The sequence below is a fragment of the Lissotriton vulgaris genome, unplaced genomic scaffold (assembly GCF_964263255.1).
Source record: "Lissotriton vulgaris unplaced genomic scaffold, aLisVul1.2 SCAFFOLD_1535, whole genome shotgun sequence".
Classification (NCBI taxonomy): domain Eukaryota; kingdom Metazoa; phylum Chordata; class Amphibia; order Caudata; family Salamandridae; genus Lissotriton; species Lissotriton vulgaris.
The window spans coordinates 129,840-155,852 of NW_028248545.1; the positions used below are offsets into that span (position 1 = coordinate 129,840).

Genomic DNA, 26,013 nt, shown 5'->3' on the forward strand with positions numbered 1-26,013 from the left:
AGATTCTTAGATTTACTAGGGAACTCCTCAATGCCTCACTTGCTGAAGCAATTGTGCCAGCTACCTGGAAACATGCTATGTCCCTCCCTCTGCTAAAGAAAGCTAAGGCTGATCCGAAAGATCGCTCCAATTTCCGTCCTATTTCACTGCTCCCTGCACTCTCCAAAATCCTAGAAAAGCACATCAACCGCCAATTATCACAATTTGTGGACTCCCAAAACATTTTGCATCAGTCGCAATCCAGTTTCAGAACCGGTTTCTCCACCGAATCGACACTTCTGGGAGTCACTGAAACTAACGGCTTGACAAGGGAGACACAGTGGCCCTAATACTATTAGACTTGAGTGCCGCTTTTGACGGCGTGTCCCTTGAGACCCTTCAAGTTTTGCAATCTAAGGGCATTGCGGGCACTGCTCTAAAATGGCTGGCAAGCTTTCCTCAGCCGTACGTTTCAGGGTTTCTCCTCTACGGCTAGCTCCAGGTCCCACGCTTTCCCTTACGGAGTCCCCCAGGGCTCTATTCTAAGCCCTCTGCTCTTCAATATTTACATAAGCCCTTTAGCGTCCTTAGCAGAAAAGGCTGGGCTAACTATATATTCCTATGCTGATGATACCCAGCTTATCTTCTCCTTGTCCACGAAAGACACCTCTAAGGTATCCTCTCTTCAATCAGGCTTACAAGAAATTGCTGGATGGATGCACAGCAACATATTAAAGTTAAATGGAGGTAAGACGAAACTCCTAATTCTTGGTGGAAACAAAGCTCTTTGGGGCCCACAACATTGGCTTCTGAAAATGGATGCTCTTCCCCAACCTTCGCAATCTGTTCACAACCTTGGCTTTATTATGGACTATCTTCTAAGCGTCAGCAAGTGGTCAATGTTGCCTCAGTCTGCTTTGTCATTTTGAAATGGCAAAAAAAAAAAATCTTATGGATACTGCCACCTAAGACTTAAAAAAACTGTGGTTCAAGCCCTTACCGTGTCCAGAGTGGACTACGGTAATGTTTTATATCTTGGTGCTAACCAGGACGTAACCTGGAGGTTGCAAGTGGTCCAAAACTCAGCAGCCAGACTTCTTTGTCAACTAACTCGAATGACCTCCTTCACAGGGACCCGCCGGGATTTACATTGGCTTAGGATTGAAAAACGCTCCAAATTCAAAGCCCTCTGCTATATGCACAGAATCAACGCTGGTACTGCTCCTTCCTACCATAGCACCTTAGTTCACCCGTACACCCCCTCTGGCCTACTCAGATCATCCAAGCAGGCAAAGTTTGTGGTCCCTAGGTTCAAACTCACCCGTATGGGCAGTCGGTCCTTTGCCTACTTGGCCCCGTCTCTATGGAACTCACTCCCACTCTTGCTTCGTTTTGAAAATAACTATGCCAAATTTCAAAAAGGCATCAAAAGGTGGTTATTCAACCTCTAGCTCAGATTTGCTGCTCCCTTTCTCCTTCTTGGGTCTGTAGGCGCCGGGAAAGCTCCAGGTAGCTGTTGCGCCATATAAATTAAATAATAATAATAATAATAATAAAAGACGCTGCCTCAAAAAATAAGTAAAACTTTTGGGAAATAATCGCTGATTGCGGAGGCACAAGAGTGAAATCTCTCCCCATTCCTATTAAAGAAGAGGATTGGAAACTCCACCTGGTAGAAACTCCTATATTCAACTATGTACATTCATTGAATGGGATGAAATCCCCATGGCAGAAATCAAAAAGGAGCCACTTTTGAGGGCCACGTACTTAGCCCCATTGTTTAATTTTTGTTACTCTCAGGGAAGACACCACCATCCTGGTCCGGAATTATTTTAATCCTTCTGCAAAAAAGGGGCTCTGGAACGCATCCAGGTAACTACCAGCAAATAGCTTTATTAGATGCAGTGGGGAAAATAATTGCACATAGTATGCTCGATCACCTCATGGAATGGGTGATGGAGAAGAAGGTCCTCCCTTTAGAACAAGCAGGTTTTAGGAAAATTCATTCCACCCCGGATAACATCTCCATGTTGAAGCGAATTGAGGAGAAATACACGATCTCTCGTAGGTCAAACGTTTACAAGGCCATCATAGATTTTCTAACGGCCTTCGATAAGGTAGATCGACCATTACTATGGAGAAAACTACATAATATGGGAATGCCTGCTCCCCTGCTATCCTTAATTATTGCATTATATTTTCAAACCTGGTGCCAGGTACTAATGGGTGGAAACAAAGGCTTATCTGTAATTCCCATTTAAAATATCCTGAAACAAGGTTGCTTACTAGCACCTCTACTATTTTCCTTATATATAGCAGATTTACCAGATTGTTTTTTCTCAGTTAGAGGAAGATTTTTTTATTTGCTTAAAGCGCCCAAATCACCCACAAAGGGGTTTCTCTGCGCTTGCGGGCAATTAGGGGAAAAAACGATGCTGAAGGAAACATCGAGAATAAAAATGTTTTTAAGAACCTTCAGAAGCAGAGGTAGTCTGTGCACTGCCTCAGTGTGAACAGGAGCGTATTCCAGTTCCGATGGGCAAGGTAGGAAATGGCCCCCCCCCCCCCCGGTCCTAGCTTTGTAGATGCGCAGAACATTGAGAAGTGATTTTGAGCTAGATCGCAGGTCTCTAAGGGGAGTGTAATGAGAAAGCTTCTCAGTCAAGTGTGTTGGCCCGTTGCCGTATACTGCCTTGTGGGTAATGCAGTGACCTTAAATACTATTTGCTTGCGGACCAGGAGCCAGTGCAGTTTCTGCAGTAGTGAGTTCGACTGAGATCTGTAGGGGGTGTTCAATACCAGACGCGTTGCTGTGTTCTGCACCACCTGCAAACGATTCAGCGCAGCCTCATTGGCCGATATCAGTAAGGCATTACAATAGTCAAGTCGACTTATGACAAGAGACTGGACAAGGGTCTTCCGTGTGTGATCAAGAAGAAACAGAAACACAGGCCTCAAGAGGCTTAATACATGAAACTTGAGCTAACTATTTGAGACACCTGCTCCTTCATGTTTAAGCTCTGTTCGATGCGCACCCCAAGATTCTTTACGGATGCCTTCGGGCGGAGCAGGGCAGGCGCCAAGCTCCCTGGGCCACCATTCTGGTGTCCACAACAAGGTGGCTTCTGCAAAAAACATCATCTCTGTTTTCCCGGCATTTAGTTGGAGACAGTTGGTACTCATCCACTGAGATATTGCTAGCATGCCGGCAGAGAAGTTAGTCTAAGCTGTAATTGACTGTTTATCAAAGGAGAAGGTAAGCTGGGTGTCATCCGCATAAGATATTGGAACAAATCCCAATGTCCTCATAGGTTGGCCAAGGGAGCAATGTAGATGTTGAATAAAGTAGGGCTTAAACAGGTTCCCTGTGGTACTCCCTTGGACAACTTCTTAGACTTGGACATATATGGACCCAAGCTAAGTGGCTGGGAGCGTTAAGGGGAAGCTGGTCATCCACTGCAATGCCTTTCCTTTTAGCACGGACTCCTCTAATCTGCTGAGCAAAATTTGATGGTTTACGGTGTTGAATGCCGCCGAGAGGTCTAAAAGCACCAATATGGTGGATTGATCTCTATCTAATGATAGCCTAATATTGTTAGTGACTGCCACTTGGGCTGTTCCCGTACTATATTTCAGCCTGAAGCCTGGTTGTGACACATCCAGGCAGTTTGACGCTTCGACATAGGCTGATAGATGTATGTTGATGTGTTTTTCCATCATTTTGCTCAGGAGTGGAAGGAGAGATATAGGTCGCAGGTTAGATAGATCTTTCATGGAGGCCTTGGTGTTTTTACGTAGTGGGATGACCTGTTCTGCCTTCCATTCTGTAGGTAGGTGACCTTCCTTTAGTGATCCATTCGAAAGGGAACAAATAGGGGCAGACAGTTGTTTTGAGAGGCTCTTCGACATTTTGCCTGGTACAACATCAAGGGGGGAGCCTGATCTGACGGTATGCAATAAGGATTCCACCTCTTCGCAAGTCAGAGGAGGGAAGCTCATCAAAGGTGTTCCCTTTATATCTGGAAGAAGTTCATGAGTTGTGGCTGGACTCAAAATTGCTAGCTGCAATGATTATATCACAGATAACCTCTATTTTCTGTTCAAAATATTCCCCAATCGTGTCACATAAGGCTTGGGAAGGAGATTCCTCCAGATCACACGCTTTAGGGTTTGTAAAGGTTTTAAGGATCTGGTACAATACTTTTGGGGCACTCCCAGCCTGGGTTAACTGCAATGCGATGAGTCTTCCGAGCGATTTTAATATTTTTGTGGTATTGGGCAAGTATAATGTTATATTTTTCTTCATCACCAATATCGTGAGATCGTCTCCACCGCCTCAAGGTTTTTGATGTGTCCTTTCTCTGTGCGTAATTCCACGGTAAACCAAGCCGCTTGAACCAAAGATAGGCTGCCATCCTTTCGCATGTCTCCGGCAGACGATATAGTAGTTATGGACCTAACGCCTACTGGGCTGAATAAAAAGCTGATATCATTACAGAAATATACAATGGCTCATTTCTTGAAGATAAATGTATCAAAAAGCAACATTTTAATCATGAAATGCAACAGAAGTAGAGAATAATGCAATTTTAACTGGCCAATTGGTCTTGAAAAGTTGGAGGTGGTAGATTCATCGCTTTACTTATGGAAACTAATAGTGGGTAATACGAAGAATAAACTTCATATAGAAGACAGCTGCTGTAAAGCTGTATCACATGCTAATGGTCTGAGCATTTTTTATTGTGCAATGGGCAGAAGGCATTTTTTACATCTGCTGACGGTTTTCAAAGCAAAAATCCCTATAACCCTGCTTTATGCTATCGACTCAATCCCTGTAAAGGACTGGAGTTTTTTAGATAGGATTGAAGGCCAGATTTTATGTAAATTGTGCAATTTTAGTTTGCTAGTTCCATCAGCTGCTATTAGATTGGAATTTGGCCTGATAAGCTTCTATGTCCAAGGTGTATCCAGGGTTTTACGTTGGGGATACCAGTTAAAAATAGCGATCCCTACTCATTAAGAGGTTTCATGTGCCTAGAAATCTTTGGCGGTATTGGCGGGAAATACTCCCTATATCGTGATTTCTCTCTGGCACTAAAACTCTTCTGTGTACAAGAAGAATCATTGATCACCCTCCCACCATTAGAATTTAAATCCTTTTTAAAAACATTAAGTGTTAAGATCAGCTTTAATAGATATTACATTCTGTAATACTAAAGAGAGATTAAAGATAATAGCCAGGACGAGCTCCCCGAGAATTTCCCAGAAATATTTATCCTGGAACCTAGAACATGGAATTAGACGTTGGATCACCCAATGTTGCATGAATCTCTTACTGTTAAACAATTTAAGAGTAAACTGGTCCCAGAATATGAAAAATTGAATTGTTTTTATTTTTTGCGAGTTGAGCTCTCAGAACCTGGATCATGTTTGGTTTGTCTGTCCAGCATTGGCTTTGCATCGTCGCTGGCTTCGGCAGATGTTTTTACAAAATGGTGTTAAAGAGTAGCTTCAGCCCGCGACTTTCTCTTTTGCCCAAAAAATAAAGTAGTCTGTGTAAAATTATCCAACTTTTTTTAAGGAGTTTATGTATATATATATATATATATATTAATCTTTAGTATATTCTTTTAAATGGGCTATTACCCCTGTGCTTGTCGCACTCTTATGGAGTCTCTATTTACGGATATTTTGCACATGTTTTGACTACTACTAAACTGCTCTTTGCTCAACTGGGATAGGTCTTGCTTTTTCGCCCACTTTCTTGTTGCTAATTTTAAAACTTGATTCTCTATTAAAGCTGGATTTCGGATTGTATTTTCCGCATGAATCGGCTGTAACAACTGCTTTTATTGCACAAGTTAAGATATGCTTTGTTACTCCTATTGTCTTGCTGCTAATTTCAAGTTTACTTTCTGCTGAAGCTGGATTTTTAATTGTATTTTGCACATGAACTGGCTGCTGCTTAAATGCTCTTTGCACAATTTGTGATATGCTTTGTTACTTCAATCCTTTTGCTGCTAATCCCAAACTTTATCTGACGAAGCTGCTATGCATTTAAAATATGTATATGTAGTTGCTGCCAATATTGCTTTTCCGCAGGTTTTACTATATTTTATGTAATAATTTGTATGTATCTTTTTATGTGGACCTCATTGTAGTTCCAAATCTTTAATACATTTTGAATTGAATATAAATACACACACATATTCACTAAAAAAAATAAAGATTCCATGGAAGTTCTAGTTAGGCTCAGATTTCACTTCTACAATACTGGTGAAATTCAGAAGTTTTAGTTGAATGAGCCAACTATAACTAAGCTAACTATAACTAACACCCTGCAATGCACTGCTCATGACCTCACTTATTACATCACTCATAACATCTCAAATGACATCATCCAGTAAGTATACAACACTAAGTCTAACATATACTATGTGAGTGCATCTGTGTATGAGTGGGTGTCGAAGTGCCTGTATGGGTGTATAAGTAGGTGTGTGAGGAGCTGGGCGAGTGGTGGTAAGGGTGGGTGTGTGTGTGTGTGTAAGAAACTATGAGTGAGTGTCTGAATGGCTGTATGAGTGACTGTGGAAGTGGCTTAATGGGTGAGTGAGCGGCTGTTTGGTTAAGTGAGTTGGTGTGAGTGGCTGTATTGTAGAGTACATGTGGGAATGGATGTATGGGTGAGTGAGCGGATGTGAATGCCTGTACGGATGCATAAATGGGTAAGCAAGTGTTTGTGTGGGTGTGCAAGTGGTTGTATGGGTGAGTAAGTGTCTGTGTTAAGAGGCTGTGTGAGAATGAATGGCTGTATAAGTGAATTAGTGGAGGTGTGAGTAGCTGTGGGGGTGAGTGTTTGCCTGTGTGAGTGGCTGTATGGGTAAGTGACTGGTTCTATACGTAGCTCTACGGATGAGTGAGTAGCTGTGTGAGTACTTGTATGGTTCTGGGAATGGGTATGTGAGTATTTATGGGGCTGTATGAGAGGTTGTATAGGCTTGGGAGTAGATGTGCGAGTGCTTCTGTGGATGATGTCATCCGTGAGGTCACTGGCTCTTCAGCGGTACATCGGTGTGCACGTTGACAACTGCAACTCCATCGAAGATTACGGGCCTCAGGGGGAACTCCCCTCTTTCCAAGACTCCTCATGTGCAGTTTTTTCAAACTTTGCATTGCACACTGCATTGCGTTTTCTGCTCGTAGACACACATTTCAGGGTGTATGAGCGGCACCGCGAACAAGAAGAACTATAGCCAACAGATGGGCATCTTGGAATCAGCGTGTTCTGGTTACTGGCAATCCAATCTAGGCACTCACTCTAAGACAATACTCAAAATGGCCACTGCTCAAATTGACCTCGAAGATGGCCTGAACCATTACGCCTTAATTTCTGAAATTGGTACATTCAGGTCCCTTATCAAATGACAGGGTTGTTCTCTTGAGTAGATTTTGAAACAAAAGTGTAGTTTCTTGGAACCTTGGAGAAGTACGGAGGGAAGCAGCCTGAAAGGCGTACTGAAGCCACAGGAGTATGCGAGTGCCGAAGAGGGACCGCTCAGACACTGTGATGGTAGGGACGTGTGAAGCGGGCCGAGCGGCCAGGCTGCCTGGTGAATGATGTGGTCATCAGCAGCAGTCGCGCTGGAGGGTGCTAGAGAAGTAGAGAGCCCCCTCCCAGCAGCCACATCGGAGACTTTGGTGGGCCCTGAGGGGTAAAGGCCTTCGGGTCCCCAGCTGGGTGAGTTAGAGTGCCTGCTGAGGTGCATCACTGTGGGAGAGTTGAAGGCTGCATAACGACTGCACGGAGTGGGGGAGGGGAGCCCAGGCCATTGATTGGAATGGGCTGGACCAATGATTGTTATTGGTGAGACCTCACAGGGCCTGGAAGATTTGGAGCCCCTGAGCAAGACAGTGAGACCCATGAGGAGAGAAGTTGGAGGTGCGAGGTGGCACAGGACGGTGGGAGGGGCTATCCAAGATGTATGCCAGCGACATTTAAACAATCTCCTTTGGATGTGCACAGGTCTGATCTGCCTGGACTGACCTGTTCACTGATACCTGAGATGGTGGCTCCATTGTGGAGATGCTCTTGGTAGGAAGCCTGAAGTGTGATACATATCAAGTGCCTTGCCTTCCAAAAGTCCTAAGTAAATGTTACTAGTTCATAATCCAACAGGGTCGCAGCTGAGGCTGATGGGTGCCTGACCCTAACATGGCCGCCAGTTGTGACTTTTTCTCTCAGCTGAAATCTTCCTTACATAATCCTATCAAGACTGGGCCTGACCTCAAGATGGTGTCTGGAATTCATTTGGACCATTGTTTCTCACCCCCCTCACCTTCCAAAAATCGGACAATCTCGGAGTACTCCTGATCTCCATCCTGACACTGGAGTCCGAACACTATGTTCGACGCCCGGTGGAGCTGCTCTGTTCAGCTATTAAGGAGATCGGCCTGGGTTCATCCCCGGACCGTCACCTACCCAGCCGGACTTAGGGCACAGTTTTTCTCCCAGTCTCCCTCCCCCCCCCCCTACCCCCCCTTGTCGTATTTCTGTAACTCTGCTTTTTTCTACTCTCCTATCTACCTATCTGTTCCCATTTAGCACTCTTTCTTTCTTGGTCTTACTCCCTTTGCTTCTATCCCCGCTCACCTGAATCTTTCCCCTTGCCCACTACACTGCCTAGCCCCCTGTCCTTTTGTGCCCTTTGGCTAAGCACTCCTTCACCCCTTGTTGGGAAAAGATCCAATATTTATACTCTGGAGTCTCAGCGAACCCGCTGAGAGAGTCCACAGCACCTAGGGAGCCACTCCCAGTTGAGGTATGGTATGACCCCACTCCCCTTTTTGGGGAAGGTTCCAGTATGTAGGCCTTGGAGTCTCAGAGACCCCTCTGAGAGAGTTCACTGGGTATAGGGAGCCTCTCGCAACAGAGATGGGAAAATTATACCACTTCCCCCGAGATCACAGCTTACTGGTCTCAAGGCTCCCACGGTCTCTGCCTTCAATGGGTGCCAGCATTGCTGCTGCATGGAGGGAGCTGCTGAAAAGGCAGCTCCCTACGTACAGGAGCAATTGTTTCATCTTTCTGCACCCGCATACCTGGGGCCAGGGAAAGAGGAAACCTCCTCTTCCCGTGGGCGGGAACACTTTGACAACTCCCGCCCACAGGAACCGGAGTGTTTGCTTTTGCTTGGCGGGATCTGTCCAAGCTCCCACCAAGGAAACGTACACAGCTGTGTCCCAGGAGTTGGCACCTCAGGACATTGTAGGAGCCGGCCTTGGGGGGAGGGGGGGTGGCAGTGGTGCCCAGGGCCATGTATGGCTCAGGGAAATGGGCCGCTTGGCCCCTTCCTTTTTTGTGCACGGCCCACCCTGGGGAGGTTGTGGTCCCCGGGGCCGATAAAGGTGTGGGTAAGTGGGCGCATGGACACTCTCCCATTCTTTAAGAAAAATATTTGGTCCTGGGAGGCAATGGTACCCGGGGCGGGTCCATGGCCCCCACCCTTTTGTGTTACTTAGCACTGGGGAGGTGGTGGTCCCCGGGTGTGCAACAGAGTTTGCCCCATGGAACAAGTGGTCCCCGGGCTAAAAGAGCCTGAGAAGGAGGAGCTGTGCGGCCCACTTTTTTCTCCAAATAAATGCCGCTGGGACATGGCCCACCCATGGGCTTCATAAAAACAAGTGCGGGAGCTCGCGGTTTAAAAAAAAAAAATTGATGCAGATTTGCCGCTCAGTCGTGATCCCGTGGGGAAAAAAAACCTCAAACATGCTTTGCGGCCCTGTCGGGGTCACCAGGGGATTCCAGGACCACAATTAGGGTGTCAGGGTATTCCTACCCGGTCCCCTTTTCTTTTCTACACATTTTATGTGGGACTAGGCTGAAGCGGAGTCCCAAGATGGCCTCAGCACGAGGACCATCGGATCCTTGGAGGATCCGCATCCCTATATATACACACAGTTTTTTCTTTCCTCTTTTTTTATGTCTCAAAAACTACTGAACGGATTTAAACCAAATAACAAGCATTTACAATGCAATGGCCTCGGCTTTGTTAAAGTTCGAGCTATTGGCATTGCAAATGGAATTTCTTTCATTTTTGTTTTTTAAAAAAAACATAAATAAATGGTATTGTCATTTACAATGGCAATAGGTGGGCATTAGAGAGTAGTAGTGAGTATTAGAAGACACAGAGTCACACACACAGAAAGCCACACGCACACACACCTGCTCTGTGGAATAACTGATGCTTTCTGCCTCCTCCCACCTCCATTCGGAGAGGGGCGAAAACGCAGAGACCCTTGTCCACATATAAGGACCATAGAGTCTGGACAGACAGAGCTAGAACATCCACCCTCGCGTGCCACATGCCTTCTTTCTACTTACAGCACCAACTACATAGGACTACAGACGATGCGAAAAAACAGATATTCAACTGGAACCCAGCACATAACTGAACTGTATGTTTCACCTGTGCGACTGCTCCAGATGAACAACTATAGCATCTGACTGTCTGTACCATGCATTTAACCTGCGCCCCATGCTTCCTCCCACCTCCACCAGGTTAAAGGCGACCACGGTGAGACATCCTTCCATAAATCTGCATCACAGAGTCTGGTGCAAGCAGAGGCAGAATCCCCAACCCCGCCAGCCCCGGTCTTCTCCCCACTGTGCCAACAATGTAGGGTAGTAAACTATGTGACCAGCGGTGCTGGAACAATGCGCAGAGAGGGGGTGATGCTACCAATGCTATATCCCTGTCCAAGCGTCGCACAAAAAATACAAGTGTAGCATATGTGTAGAAATTGGGGTTCAGGAAATATTTATCATGTGTGCATCACAGAGTGAAGTGTCTGGAATTGTTTTGATCCCAATAAAGTCTTTGTTTGCACCAAACTTCAGAATGACAAGCAATGTGCTTAATTTGTGCTTTCGGAATTGCTGATATATTTTGAAATGATTATGGTGCATACACAGATATTTATATTTTGTTCTGTTAGAACACAATTGAATTCCTACAGCCTTTTTACCTGCACTCCCTGTACCACTCCAAGATTGTCACACAGGTCACTTTTACGAAACCTCTCAGTTTGCAGTCAGAGAGAGAAAGGTACACGTCAGTTTTTTTTGTTACATGAATAAGCAGTCGTTTGCCAGAAGGCATTGCCTGACCTTTGACCTCTGTATTTTGTTAAGCACAGATGTGACATAAAGGCAGAATGCACAGGATTCCTTACTGCTCTTTCTCCTGCTGAACTCTGGCGCTTCACCCCGCACCCTTACTTCCAGCGCCTGTGTATGTGACAGTACCAGATATTCAACCTCACCGACTATACCTGTACCGTATGTTTCAACTTTATGACTGTACCAAATATGCAACTGCAGAAAGGATCCTCTTATAGCACGAAACGTTACCAGCTATGCAACATTAACAACTATGCAAATGTGGCAAGTATATAACTAGATACTGTACCCAGCATGCAGGACACGCACAGGAAGAGTCGCATCTTCTCCTCCTCGCTGTATCTAATGCGGTGTTTACTGGCTCGCACTTCTCGCAGCTGGTGCAGGCGCTGGGGGTCCTGGCTCGCAAGCCAAGGACCACCGGTTCATACAGCGATTTGTCCCCAAGGCAGCAGACCGGGGCAGGGAGGGCTGCAGGGGAGTGGCAGGGGGCTCAGTGAGGTGTTGCAAGTAAATTGTCAAGGGGGGCTTCCAGGGACTCAGCAGGTTGTCGAAGCGGGCGGTAGTGCCTGGAGGGCTGCGGGAGTGCTTCGAGGAGGGCTGATTGATGCCAGGGGTGTTCGAGGGCAGTTCTCCCTGCACTGACGGGATGGGTTAGTTTCTTCGGCTGCGTGTGCTGTCCGCCTCCCTCGGTGGCTGGACACCCCCAACCCCTCCCGTAGATTCCGGCCTGTCCTGCCTCCATCTCTGCCCTCCTGCTAGGAGCCCCCTCTTTTGCCCCTATCTCCCGCTACCTCACTTCCCCTTGGGATCTGGCCTGCTCTATCTCCTCTCAGGGTTGGGCTGCGGTCTGCTGCGGTCTCCCCCGCCTTGCCCCGGTGTGAGGATTCCCCTCCACAGCTCGTGTCAGCATTTAGCGGCCGGAGAGCAAGCACACCGAGAGGGCCGGAAAGCAAGCACACCGAGGGGGCCGGAAAGCAAGCACACCGAGGGGGCCGGAAAGCAAGCACACAGAGGGGGCCGGAAAGCAGGCACACAGAGGGGGCCGGAAAGCAGGCACACCGAGGGGGCCGGAAAGCAAGCACACCGAGGGGGCCGGAAAGCAAGCACACCGAGGGGGCCGGAAAGCAAGCACACCGAGGGGGCCGGAAAGCAAGCACACCGTGGGGGCAGGAAAGCAAGCACACCGAGGGGGCAGGAAAGCAAGCACACCGAGGGGGCAGGAAAGCAAGCACACCGAGGGGGCAGGAAAGCAAGCACACCGAGAGGGCAGGAAAGCAAGAATCAGGGAACAGAGGCAAGAAAGTTAACACTCACCGGAGGACTCGGCAGCTTCTCTACTTCTAAATGGCTTCAGCAAAGCGCCGACAACTTCGGATTCGAGGGCGTGGTTTTCGTTCTCTCCTCTTCCCATTGGCTGGAATGTACAATTCCAGCCAATGGGAAGAGGAGAGAAAGAAAACAAGAAAGAAGTGAAAAAAAGACGCCCCCGAATCCGAAAAAGACAGGGCTTAAACTGAGTGACGCCCTTCTCCTCCAATGGCTGGCCTTCGTTTAGAAATACAGCCAATGGAGAAGAGGGGCGGGTTTAAGTTCCCAACTCTAAAACATAAATTCCAGCCAGCGAGACTGCGAAAGCGCAGCCTTTCGCAGCCAAGACCTAAAAAGGGTTCTTCCTGGACCAAGATCTTCCTTTCTGCCAATTTTAGTGTAATTCCCTCCAGTGGTTTGGGCTGTAGTCGCGACTAAATTCTCTGTAGGAAATAACATTGGGAAAACACTGTTTTTGACCCCACTCCCATTTTTCTTGGAATTGCGTGCAGACCTTCAATAGTGCTAATATTTTTTAGTCCAGTTCTCATTTGCCTGGACGCGTTTCGGCCGTGCAAGAGGCCTTGATCACATGACTGCGCTTAGCAAATGCCCCCTCTTCTTTAAGTGCTAGTGCATACCTGCATTCAATAAACATTGAAAAATATATATGTATACCAAGGGTCACTTCAAAAGAATATATAAATATTAATATACATACATATCAGCATAAATGCTTCTGAATGCTAAATGATGACAATTTCCAACATTTTACATAATCTCTTTCCATTTGAGTTTTGGCATAAATGCATTGTTGACCCAGTTTCTACAGTTGATTAATAATATAATAAATAATGTGATAACTAAAAAGTGCTCCCTAAACAGGGAAATGAAAACCTATCTACATATAATGTCCAAACAAGTTGAAAAAATACATATAGATACACCTAATAAAAATAAATATAAATACTAGTTACTTGATTGCTTGTGTTGCCCTGCTCACAAGTCCTTTATTATTCTCATATATTTATTGATCTATATAGTGTGGCTCCGCTGTGTGCCATTATTCATTGCGGTCATTTCACTGAAGTACATTCTTCCATTCTGTAGCTAATGCTATTTATGTACTTCAGAAAACTCAATTAATTACTAATTACATGCATCCCTTTCTCAATAAATAATTAAAATGACTTAGTGCTACCGTACTTGGAATCAAAGTGAATGATGCCAATAAAGTGCAGTTACGGAAACATTCATAGTTCAAGTTCTCTCAGGTGTGCAAACGTATGCTATCTACTGTTGGGATTCATCTGGTAGGGATTCTATCTACGGTATGGAAAGGCTAATGGAAAAACCTTATTAAAACACTGTATAAATAGCAAATACAAAAAGACAACCCTACTTAAAAATGAGCAGTAAAAAGACACAAAGATAAAAACTACCCTTCTGTCTAAAAAACAATCATTAAAACCAAGCTCAAAAATCCGTTCTACGCATAAATACGGTTTCTGTGGCAAATTCCAAATGATGTGAGAAAGTCTACAATTCATCAATTCCTAGATATTTTGCATGAAGAAACAAATAAACAATTTCATCTTAAATTCATATCTCATACATTAGCGGTTGACCATTCTACAGTTATTTGCTAGAGAGGAATAAAATTGGCAATCATAAAAAAGTATAAAGATCTTCAGTTACGTTGAGCCCACCCGGAGACTTGGAGTCTAACTCCAAAATGTAACTAGTCTCCAGGCGTCGTAATTTAGCCTCTCTACCCCCCTTTTTTTATCATGGGTATAGCTTTGTTAGCAAAATAACGTAAATGTTGTGGATTGCTGTCATGTACTGCCTGGAAGTGTCTCGCAACTGGGTAACTCTGATCCTTATTGGTTATTTCCCTTAGAGGCTGCAGGATACGTTTGTGGACTGCCAGCTTGGTACTGCCTATATACTTTAGATGACAGTCACATTCGAAAACAGACTTACATGTTAGGTGTTGTTTGATTTCCCTAACAGTTTTGGAAAACGTAGTAGTATAGGTCCTGGTATTACTCCCAAACTGGCAGGCCTTACATGACAGACATCAAAAAATCCCCTTCTCATGGTCAACCACATACCTTTCCGATAGCTCTCCTGACTGTTTTTGACCAACATATTCCCCATACTCATTGATCTTCTAAAAGAGATGGAGGGATTGGAGGGCATCAGGTCACCTATCACAGGATCATCCAGAATAAAGTGCCAGTTACGTCTTCTGATGCGCCTCAGTTCTTTCTCCTGTTCGGAATATGTTAAAATAAGCCTAACCGGTTGTGTCTTTTGTTCTACAGCCAATTGCGGGGTTTTAGATTTATACACAAGGAGATCCTCTCTGGTCCTTGCCTGGGATTTTTTCATAGCGGCTTCCACTACTTCAGTGCTGTAGCCCCTGGCTAGGAATCCGGCACTACTCTCCAGTTATTTGATCCTCGCATCTTCTGGATCACTACAGATGCGACGAATACGGAGCATCTCCTCATAGGGGATGCTTCTGATTAAATGTGAAGGGTGTGCACTCGACACGTGTAAAAATGCATTCCTCGCAGTCGGTTTTCTAAAAAGGGTAGTGGTTAAAACATTATTATTTCAGTTAAAACTTCAACATCTAAAAGGTCACTGAGCGCTTGCTAATAGTAAAGGTAAGGAATATGCTACTTACTAGTATGCATCTGTTCTTGGCATGTAGGGCTGCTGACATTTATATCTGTGCATAGATCGCCGTCTAGTGTTGGGTCCAGATGATTGCACATTGTTGTCCTGGTAGAGTCTTCGAAGTATCACGAGATAGGTGGCTCCTCCCCTGGACTACAGTGCGCATGGGCATCCTCTCCATCCTCAGATTGTTTTTCGCCATTGTGGCAGAGATGGAGTGTAATACAGTAAGTGATGACCATGCCTGAGAATGATTGACTGCTACAGCTGCTACAGGCACAGCAGAGGAGGGTGGGGGATATGAATGTCAGCAGCCCTACATGCCAAGAACAGATGCATACTGGTAAGTAGCATATTCCGTTCGAGGCATGTGGGTTGCTGAATTCATATCTGTGCATAGAATAAATAGCAGTTACCTCCTTAGCGGTGGTTGCCCGTGCCAGCTGCAGCAGTCTGAAAAAGGGTTTTGAGAACAGCCTGTCTTACAGCAGCTTGCTGTTTGGAGTGTACATCTACGCAGTAGTGTTTGGTAAATGTATGTATGGTGGTCCATGTGGCTGCTCTACATATATCCTCTAGGGGAATGTTACCTAGGAAAGCCATGGATGCCCCTAGCTTGCGTGTGGATTGCGCTCTTGGGGGAACTGTTAATGTGCGTTTAGCTTTTTGATAACAGATTTGTATGCACTTAACAATCCATCTGGCTATACCTGATTTGGAAATAGGGTAGCCTTTGTGTTGTGAAAAGAAGGCAACAAACAGTTGTTTAGTCTTTCTAAAGTCTTTTGTCCTGTCAATGTAATACAGGAGAGCTCTTTTAACATCTAAGGTATGCAGTGCTCGGTCTGCCACAGAATCAGGATTTGGAAAGAAAACTGGCAGTTCTATGGTTTGATTAATGTGGAACTGCGACACCACCTTAGGCATGAATTTAGGGTTGGTACGTAGCACTACCCTATTAGCATGAATTTGTAGGAAAGGCTCTTGAATTGTTAGGGATTGAAGCTCACTAACTCTTCTTAGCGATGTGATGGCTATCAGAAAAGCCACTTTCCATGTAAGAAACTGTATCTCACAAGAATTAAGAGGTTCAAAGGGTGGCCCCATGAGTCTGGTGAGAACTATGTTTACATTCCAGACAGGTGAAGGAGGGTGTCTGGGAGGGATCACTCTTTTGAGTCCTTCCAAAAAACCCTTAATGGCAGGCACTCTGAAAAGGGAAAGATGCTGCCTGTTTTGAAGATATGCTGCCATGGCGGCCAAATGTATCCTGATGGAACTATATGCCAGATTGCATCTGTATAGATGCAACAAATAACATGATGTTCTGCGTGGACGCATCTAGCGGACTAATGTCATTATTGGAACAGTAGATGACAAATCGCTTCCATTTGGCTGCATAGTATGCCCTAGTTGTAGGTCGCCTTGCCTCCTTGATGATGTTCATACAGTCAGGGGGCAAGTTGAGGTAGCCAATCTCTATGACCTCAGGAGCCATATTGCAAGGCTCAAATGTTGTGGATCTGGGTGCTGAATGTCTCCATGGCTCTGAGTGAGGAGACTGGGCGTGAGGCGCATCCGTTGGTGAGGCACCACTGAAAGTTCCAGGAACGTGGTGTACCAGGCCTGCCTTGCCCACGTTAGAGCAACCAGGATGAGCATGATGGAGTGCTGCCGCAGTTTGCCTGCCACTAGCGGTATGAGCGGTGCTGGAAGAAAAGCGTACGCAAATCTGCCTGACCAGTTCATCCATATCGCATTGCCCTGAGACTGTGGGTGTGGGAACCTGGCGGCGCAGGTTTGGCATTTTGCGTTTTCCTTTGTGGCAAACAGATCTATCTCTGGATGACCCCACTGCTGGAAATATGGTTGGAGCACTGAGGGGTGTATCTCCCACTCGTGCATCTGATGGCTGTGCCTGCTGAGCAGGTATGCCATCTGGTTGTCTTTGCCTGGGAGATGTTTTGCCATGAGGAAGATGTTCCTCTGGATAGCCCACTTCCACATGCTCTGGGCTAGATGAGATAGTTGGAGAGTGTGTGCCTCCCTGCTTCTGGATGTAATACATTGCAGTCATGTTGTCCATCCGGATCAGCACGACTTTGTTGCACAGGTGCAATTTGAATGCCTTCATCGCCATGAAGATTGCCATCAGCTCCAACAGATTGATATGCATCTTTTTTGCTGCTGCGTCGTCCATAGTCCCTGCACGGTATAATGGAGGACATGCGCTCCCCAGCCCTGGAGAGATGCGTCTGTCGTCAGCACTATTTGTGGGACAGGCTTTGGAACGGTCGTCCCCTGCAAAGGTTTTGTGTGTTCCACCAATGCAGAGAGTTGTATGCACGACCGGTCACCAACACTAGGTCTTTCAGATGCCCATGAGCCTGGTTCCACTGTCATGCCAAGCACTCCTGAAGCAGACGCATGTGTAGCCTTGCGTGCGGGACTTTGAAGATGCAGAAGACCATCATACCGATCAGCTTCATGAATACCTGCGCTGGGAGCGAGTGCTGGGGCCTGAATTTTTGAATTGGCAACTGCATGCTGTTGACTCTGGCAGAGTTTGGCTGCGCTGTTGCTGTTAGTGTTTATTGTTGCACCTAGGTACTGTTGTACATGAGTGGGATGAAGGTGCGGCTTTGGGTAATTCAATGAGAATCCTAGACTGTGTAGGAGGTGAATTGTGCGTGACATGTGGCTGGCACACTGCTGGGCTGACTTTGCTTGGACAAGCCAGTAGTCCAGGTAGGGATAGACATGGATGTGTTGTCTCCAAAGGTGCACAGCCACAGTCGCTAAGCACTTGGTGAACACCCTGGGGGCAGTGGTGACCCCAAAAGGCAGGACCTTGAACTGGTAATGCTGGTTGTTGACGGTGAACATGAGATACTTCATGTGACCTGGGAGGAAGGGAATGTGGAAATATGTATCTTTCAGATCTAAGGTTGCCAGGAAGTCTCCCTGACTGAGCAATGGTAGGACTTGCTGCAAAGTCAACATATGAAAATGTTCTGACAAGATGTACTGGTTCAGGGGTCTGAGGTCTAGAATGGGCTGCAGGGAACCGTCCTTTTTTGGGATTAAGAAGTACAGAGAGTACACCCCTGTACCTTGCTGTACTAAAGGCACGAGTTCTATTGCCCCTTTTTGCAGCATGGAGAGTACTTCTTGCTGCAATAAGTGCATGTGCTCTGTGGACATAGGACGGTGCCTTGGGGGTATGTTGGGGGGAGTGGAGGTTAGTTTCAGACAATAGCCATATTGGATAAGTTGTCTCACCCACCTGTCTGTGGTGATGCCTTCCCAAACCGGCAGGAACTGCTGGAGTCTTCCCCCGACCGGTGTTAAATGGTCAGGGGGCAGTAACAAGGCGTCACTGTTTGTTGGGGGCGGAGGATCTGGCATTGTTATTTCCACATCCTCTGCCTTTGGTGCTGTTTCCACGATATCCATCCCTGTTATTTTTGTTATAGGTGGTCTGCGTGCTCCCCTTGTTGTATTGGGCTTGCTGCAATGCTTGACCTCTAGCGGCTCCCCTGTTACCGGAGCGACGAAAGGAACTGCCCCATAACTGCTGTGACTGCAGGGCCCCCATGGATTTTGCTGTTTCAGTGTCTTTCTTAATATTTTCAAGGGTTGTGTCTACATCAGGACCAAAAAGAAAGTCAGGGTTAACTGGCTGATTAAGCAAAGTTGTCTGGATCTCTGGTTTAAAACCAGAGATGTGGAGCCAGGCATGACGTCTCAGCATAACACTAGTGTTGATGGTCCTAGCTGCCGTGTCTGCTGCATCGAGTGCACACTTGATGGATGCATTCAAAATCAACTTTCCTTCCTGTATTAGCATTTCAGCTCCCTGCTTATAAGCATCAGGCAGGTGTTTTACATTAGCTTTTCTAACGTGTCGTAGTGAGCCCTATCGTATCTGGCTAATAGGGCCTGTATATTTGCGATCCTTTAAATATTAGCCGCTTGAGCAGCTGCACGCTTGCCAGAAGCTTCCAAGATCTTGGATTCTTTGTCTGGAGGAGGAGCATCACCGCTAGTCAGAGTTTGCTCTCTTGCGAGCATTAGCCACAACTAAGGAGTCCAATGGGAGCTGGCCCCTGATGTACGTAGGGTCCACAGGCACAGGCCGATATTTTCTTTCAATCCTTGGGTTTACAACCCTTGCCCTGGTGGTCTCCTTGAAAATGTCAGTAGCATGTTACAGGACACCTTTCAGCATAGGCAATGTCTTTACTGATTTTTCCGAGGTGGAGAAAGTATCGAACAGAAAGTCCTCCTCCACTGGATCTGCATGCATTTCCACGTCATGGTTAATGGCCGCCCTTTCTAGTAAAGCGTTAAACGCCGCCGTGTCTTCAGTAGGCGAGGTCTTGACATAATAGGACTGAGCATCAGGCGCAGTGTGTGGCTCATCAGGGTCAACCGGGTCATTCCAGGGTTGAGGTTCATCTTTATCTGCGTCAGCAGGATAATTAAATTCAATCTGACCGTAACCCTCTCCCACATCCTCATCGCTGCATGTGGAAGAATAGGCATATTGTTGGGTATATGACTCCACAGGTTCGAAGAGAACAGGTGAGGTGGCTGAATCCCTTTTCCTTTTTGAGAGGGATCTTGTATGACTCCAAAGGATGTTCTGGAGCGATTTTTCGTTTGTGAATGGTGAGCCTGCCAGAATCCGAGTCGATGAAGAGCTTCGACTGATTGTCATACGAGGGTGCTTGGAATATTACCTCCTCTGGAATGGACTGAGACTTGGAAGGTCCCGACACCTTCTTGGACGCTTTGGCGCCCTTTTGAGTTTCGAACGCTTTGGATCGAGCGGTCGGGGGCAGTCCGTATTTAATTGGAGGAAGCACCTGAGACGAACCGACCTTCTTCGAGATCGGCGGCGTCTTCGATCCGATCTGCTTTGGTGGATCACCAGCATGCTTGCGGCCTTGCGTCGACTCGAGCGCCAGGTGCGCAGCAGGCACGGCCTTGGTCTTCGACGCGATATGCAAAGAGTTTTATACTGATTCCGAACTCGAACAAGAAAGTACATCCGAACCCAATGGCGGAAAAAAACAATCTGAGGATGGAGAGGATGCCCATGCGCACTGTAGTCCAGGGGAGGAGCCACCTATCTCGTGATACTTTGAAGACTCTTCCAGGACAACAATGTGCAATCATCCGGACCCAACACTAGGCGGCGATATATGCACAGATATGAATTCAGCAGCCCACATGCCTCAAACATTTAAGATTAAAATCATTCTGATTGATTTAATCTATGAATTCCAAACCACTTTCCTTACTTCCTCGCCACACAATAAAAAGATCTATAAAACGCATCAAAGGAGACAATATTCGTGGTATATACATGTTCATATTTGCGCATGAGGCCCAGTTCCTCCCACCAGCCCATAAACAGACAGGCATGCCTGGGGGGGAAACTGGCCCCCATTGCAACACCTTGAACCTGTTAGTAAAACTGGCCATTAAATAGCACTATGTCAGAGCTTTGCGGTTCTTCTATGGAGATGACTAGTTTCGTTTTGGCTTGGCCCCAGCCCAGCTTCTTGGACTCTCCATTTCCTGCGGGCCTGGCGTCTCCCCAGTCTCCTTTGGGAATTTGTTTTGCGACCATTCCCTGATTGCGTGGTCTCAGAGTGTCCCTTCTGCCCTGCTTTAAAATGTCCAATTCTTTCCCCAACGCTTGCTTGATCCCATGCACCATATTTTTTCTGGCACCTTCATTTTCTGATTCGCTTTCAGGTGCGGAGCTTAATTCTGACATTGAGGATAATTCTACACGCTGTTTGTTTGATCAGTTGTCACCCTGCATACGCTTGTTTGCTGGGGCTGCCCTTAGTGAATAATAGCAGCGAGCAAACAAAGATTTGGCCATTGGCATAATCGTCACGGTCTCTCTTAAATGTATACGTTTTGCGCCCCTTTATTTTTTCTTCCTCTTTCGCCAGTCTATTTGTCATTTCTTCCCTCATTTTCTGTCCCAGCCGGGACTCTCCTTCCTGCTGTTTCATGCTTTCCTCTAGGGCTTCAATTTTGGTTTGTAGTTCTGCCCTATCGATTTCAGCATACTTCACCAGTACTTGAACCAGTCGTCTTGATTATTCGAGGTTACACTCATCCCATTCTGCCATCATCAAAGGGTTTGGCGCCTCGTAACTGGGGGCTATCATAATGCATAGCCCCCTAGGGATTCTTCCTACATCTAGGTATCACTTCAGTCTGAGCGCGTCTCCCACCAGTTTGACTGGTCCTGGCGTTATATTTTCCCAGCAGCTTAAAATTCTCCTTTAAACCATTCGTTCTGGCATTAGATTAATCGTTTCCTTCAGTATTGGCAATTACTTGGTTCTCAATATAATCTGAGAACATTTCCTCCGCGGCGAGCTCGCACGGCGAGCTAAGCGCGTCAGCAGACATCCAACTGGATTAGTTTGAAAATATATGCTCCTTGAAAAAAATCCCAATGACGTTGCAGGGCAAAGCAAAGCACCAACAGTATCCTAGGTTAGTAAGGGGACAAGCACACCTCCCAACCCTCGCAGCAATACGGATACTCGGATGCTTGTCTGACCAGTGTTAAAACATCCAGAAGCTGCCCAGTCCTGTACCTGCTCAGCCGAGCGATATCTTCCGACGTATGGCAGCTTTCCTCGCTTCCCGCTGTCGTTCTCCGACTCCTGTGGTTTCAAAATGATTGTGCTGCGACCGGGGAGCTCCGTCAGTTTCCTCTATTCAAAACTTTCCTCAGTGCCCCTGGGGTACCCGCCGTAGCAGTACTACGAGCCCGCGATACAGCTGACAGGAAACCTTGACGGGCAAACAGACTAAGGAGCCTGCTTCCTGGGAGGGGTCTGCGAACCGGCAACAGGCCCTAAATATCACTTAGCCTCGTGACACCTTCCACTGCTTGGTGCAGAAATGACGAGTGCAGACCTTTCATAGTGCAAATATTTTTTATTCCAGTTCTCTTTTGCTTTGACGCGTTTCGGCCGTGCAATCAGCCTTGATCGCATGACTGCGCTTAGCAAATTACCCCGCTTTTTAAAGTGCTAGTGCATACCCACATTGAATGAACATAGAAAAAATATATATGTATACCAAGGGTCACTTCAAATGAAAAAAAAAATATATATATATATATATATATATATATATTTTAATAGCATTCAGCAGCTACTAATCTGATCTGTAGCAGATACAATACCATAGCCCAATATAGGTGCATAATTTGAGTGCCTATGTATAAAAAACCATGGCTAGTGTAGAAACAATGGTCAAACATTATGGCACCGGTGCTGGCCAGGACCCCCAGACAGAGGTGGTCTCCTAAATACCTTTAATAGACTGCTCCAGGAACTCCGAAATCTCATCTGTGTTGGAAGTGTCCATGAAGGTGGCAAACATAAACTCTCCCTCGGTCTCTACGAAAGAGTCTCGCAACAGCTTGCGCCTTTTCACAAAGGGTTCCTTCACAAGAGACTAAAACACGGCAAAGAAGATGATTAACAATGCGAAATTACTTGACAAAATGCAAAAGTATACATAGTAAGTTAGTTGTTTACTATGAACTGAAGAAGATTATAACACCAAGGAATTTTAGAAAAGCCATAAATGTAGACCAATTCAAGATTTATACTATGTTCAAGTACAGAGATTTTAATATTTGTCACAAGGAGCTGCAAATTGTAACATATCGTCCTAAACATATTCCTGAGGCACCTGTATTTCGCATCCAGGAATCAATTTATATTAAGGTGTGAGCTAACAGGCAGTTATGACCCTCTTAGCTAACTTCAGCTTTCAAAGCCGGCTGAAGAAGGGTGGAGGATTTTTTCAGTGTCAAACGTACAAATGTCGTTCAATTAATTGTTTCCACACTAATTCGGCCAAATTGTGCGTTATCTCAGCATACATAATCTTAAAATGAGATTTTAAAAAATACATATACATACACACTCACATTTACATACACCAAGAGGTCACCACTACGCAGTTCTAGTTAGGACCAAGTTACCATAGGGAGAGCGTTTTTTGGTTTGCTAATAATTTTAGCACTGTTAGGCAAACCTTCATGAATCCTCACTCCCCCCACCATACCCAAAAATACAATTTATCTACCACAGGTTCTTCCTGTAAAGTTTTGGGGTGATCTGATCAGCTGGTCTACTCCCACCCGCAGCCTGAGTTCCTCTTCGACCAACCTGGTGAATATACCTAAGATTAAGAGAGCTAAATCAAGCGGAAGAGCTTCCAGCTATGCAGCAGCATGCCTTTTGGAATAGTCTCCCAGCTGACCTGAGGCAGTCGTAGGATCTGCTGAAGTTCAGGGGGAAAGTCAAAACCGGACTATTCCCTAGAGTACAGGCTTAGCTAAGCAACATGCCGATTCCGGAACTATGGTGACAGTGCATATGTACCGCAGCGCCAGGATGCCCGTAGGGTTACAGTGCACTTTATAAGTTTGAATACAATACAATATGTCAAGCGGGGGCAGAGGGAATAAAAAGAAAGGGGGAGGGTCTCAAAACAATTGCCTCGTCCAATTTTCCATATAAAATTGAACAGTGATACCGCAAAAACAGGTAAACAGATTTACACTAAATTTGACAGAAAGCTAGATCTTGGCCCAGAAAGTGTGAGTTTTGGGATATGATGTAAATCAGTTAAGTAGGTTTTGAGAAATTAAGGTTAAACATCTTTGTATAGTTGGTTTTGTGGGAGGCTCAAGAGAGTCTAGTGATCACGCAACTTCAAATAATGGAGTGATCATATTGGCTGGGGGGGGGGGGGTCTCCAGTGGGAGCAAAAGGCTTGCGCAAACTCCCACTGGTGTTCTGATTGACTGTCATCAACATGAAAAGAAATGTTGCAACAGATATTTCACAACACAGGGACTCTGCCCCTGTGTCCTAAAAATGAAAAAAAAAGCGAAGGTACGACTCCCTGGACAGTGTGGGAGAGTGGGGCGAGCGTTGAGAGTTCCATGGGAGGGCAAGGGCCATGCCTTCCCCTGCAAGTGTCTTGAATTGAGTTTGTGAGCTGCTGCAACCAGGTGAAGGATGTGCAAGCAAGGGTTGAGGGGGGGGGGGGAGGGGGGAGTGGGGTGGTTGGACATAGGGCAGGGCTGCAGGCCAGATCCTGCAGCCAACCCTGTGTACCTCTGAAGGCTAAGCAAGGCGGGCGATTGCTGACTGCTGGGGTTGGCTTTTGGGCCTAGTGGTCCACCCCAAACCACACACAGCAGAAGGTAATGCTGGCTGGGGATTGGCCATACGTATGGTAATAAGAGATTACTTCACATTAAACTCTAGAAATCCACACAAAGAAAAAAAAGGTTAAGGTGACGTTATAGTTAGGTATGTTTATAACATCTTAATCTTCATTAAAAAAAAACCACAAATTTACAGAAAAAATGTAATGGTTAATGTGAAGTTCTAGTTGGTTGAAAAGGTCAGTTAAAATGCAATGCTTCACCAGTTCTCATGTAACTATAACTGGTTCCCTCACCATGCACAGCTTCGGACCTCACATATTACATCAGTCATGATATATTTTATGACATCACTGATCGTCTCGTACACTGCATGGTGCAGGTGCGAGTTATAGTTACTCAGGTAAAAATAAAAGTTAAAATTTAACATTTTAAACTCTGTAAACTGCATATTCATCAGTTAACCCAACTTGTTAAAGGTTACATTTTAACTGTTACTTTTTACCCAACTATGATGTCACATTAACATTTGGTGTGTGTGTATATGTATATGTTTTCCTTAGCAAAGTTTTGTGAAGATTCGTCAAATGGGGTCAAAAAACTATTTCTATGGAAAAGCAGACCTAAGTAAAACTACCTTGTGGCGAAATATATATTTCTTTCCCTTGGTTCATCTCACTTTCACAACAGTCAGACTCCTGCAAGAGAAAATGCTCCGACTGGCTGTCGGCAACATGAGAGAAATAATGCTGGCAGCTATCACAGGACTCAGGGACTTAGTACCCTGTACTGAAGTTTAAAAAAAAAAAGTAAGATACATGGGGGAATGGTAGAGAATCCCTGAAACCCTAGGCTCTACGGAGGGTGAGGGGAGAATGGGACTCAGAGGGAACCTCCTTCGGGCAAACAAGAGAACAAAAACAGATAAATAGGCAAAAAATGCAACAATCACGCGAGACTCCAGCGTGATTAAGAAAAAAAAAAGGCAGTCAAGCCGCATTCCTTAGTTATAGGCCCCAGGGACCCCATACGCAGGGGGACAAATGTATAATAAAGGTGAGGGGGGTCCACGCGCCCACGCACCCCCCTCAGCTTCTAGAGGCACTGTGAACCCCATCCCACTGGGCTGAATTTTTTTTAATGAAGGGGGATGAGGCGTAGAGGCCTCTTGCCCCCCCTACCAGAGCCATTAATGGATCAAGAGACCCTATCCCCTGAGGCCAGCTCAGATGCTACGTCTACTACCCCCCAAGCCCCACCCTCCACGGGACATAGTGGCTTTCTTTCCCTTTGTGGCACAGGCAGGTAAATCTGCTTCTTTGCTCTCGCTAATCAGGAACATTTTCAAATTTCCTGGCAAGCAGGAGCAAACAAAGCCCACTTCCAGCGGGCGGGAGCTTCAAAAATGCTCCTGCCCACTGGGAGCAAACTTGTGATCTGTTTCAATGCCCGTAGTGATGTGGGTTGGGAAACAGAATAAGAGAGGGCTCCAGCATTAGTAGCTTATTCCTGCGGGCGGGAGCAATGATGGCTCCTGATGTAGGAGGGGAGACTGCTGGGGCCAGGGGGCCTTGGGACTCCCCCTGTCCCCACTAATGAGACTATGGATGGTGCA

At 46.0% G+C, this 26,013-nt stretch overlaps 1 protein-coding gene across 2 annotated transcripts in view; it reads right to left on the bottom strand.

Annotated features, from left to right (window-relative positions):
* The window catches only part of LIG1 (DNA ligase 1), a 397,262-nt gene that overhangs the window by 37,214 nt on the left and 334,035 nt on the right, over window positions 1-26,013 (bottom strand). For both annotated transcript variants that reach the window (XM_086950012.1, XM_086950011.1), the window contains exon 21: window positions 22,522-22,666. In XM_086950012.1, coding sequence (XP_086806138.1) covers window positions 22,522-22,666 — 145 coding nt within the window. The remainder of the gene's footprint in view (window positions 1-22,521; window positions 22,667-26,013) is intronic.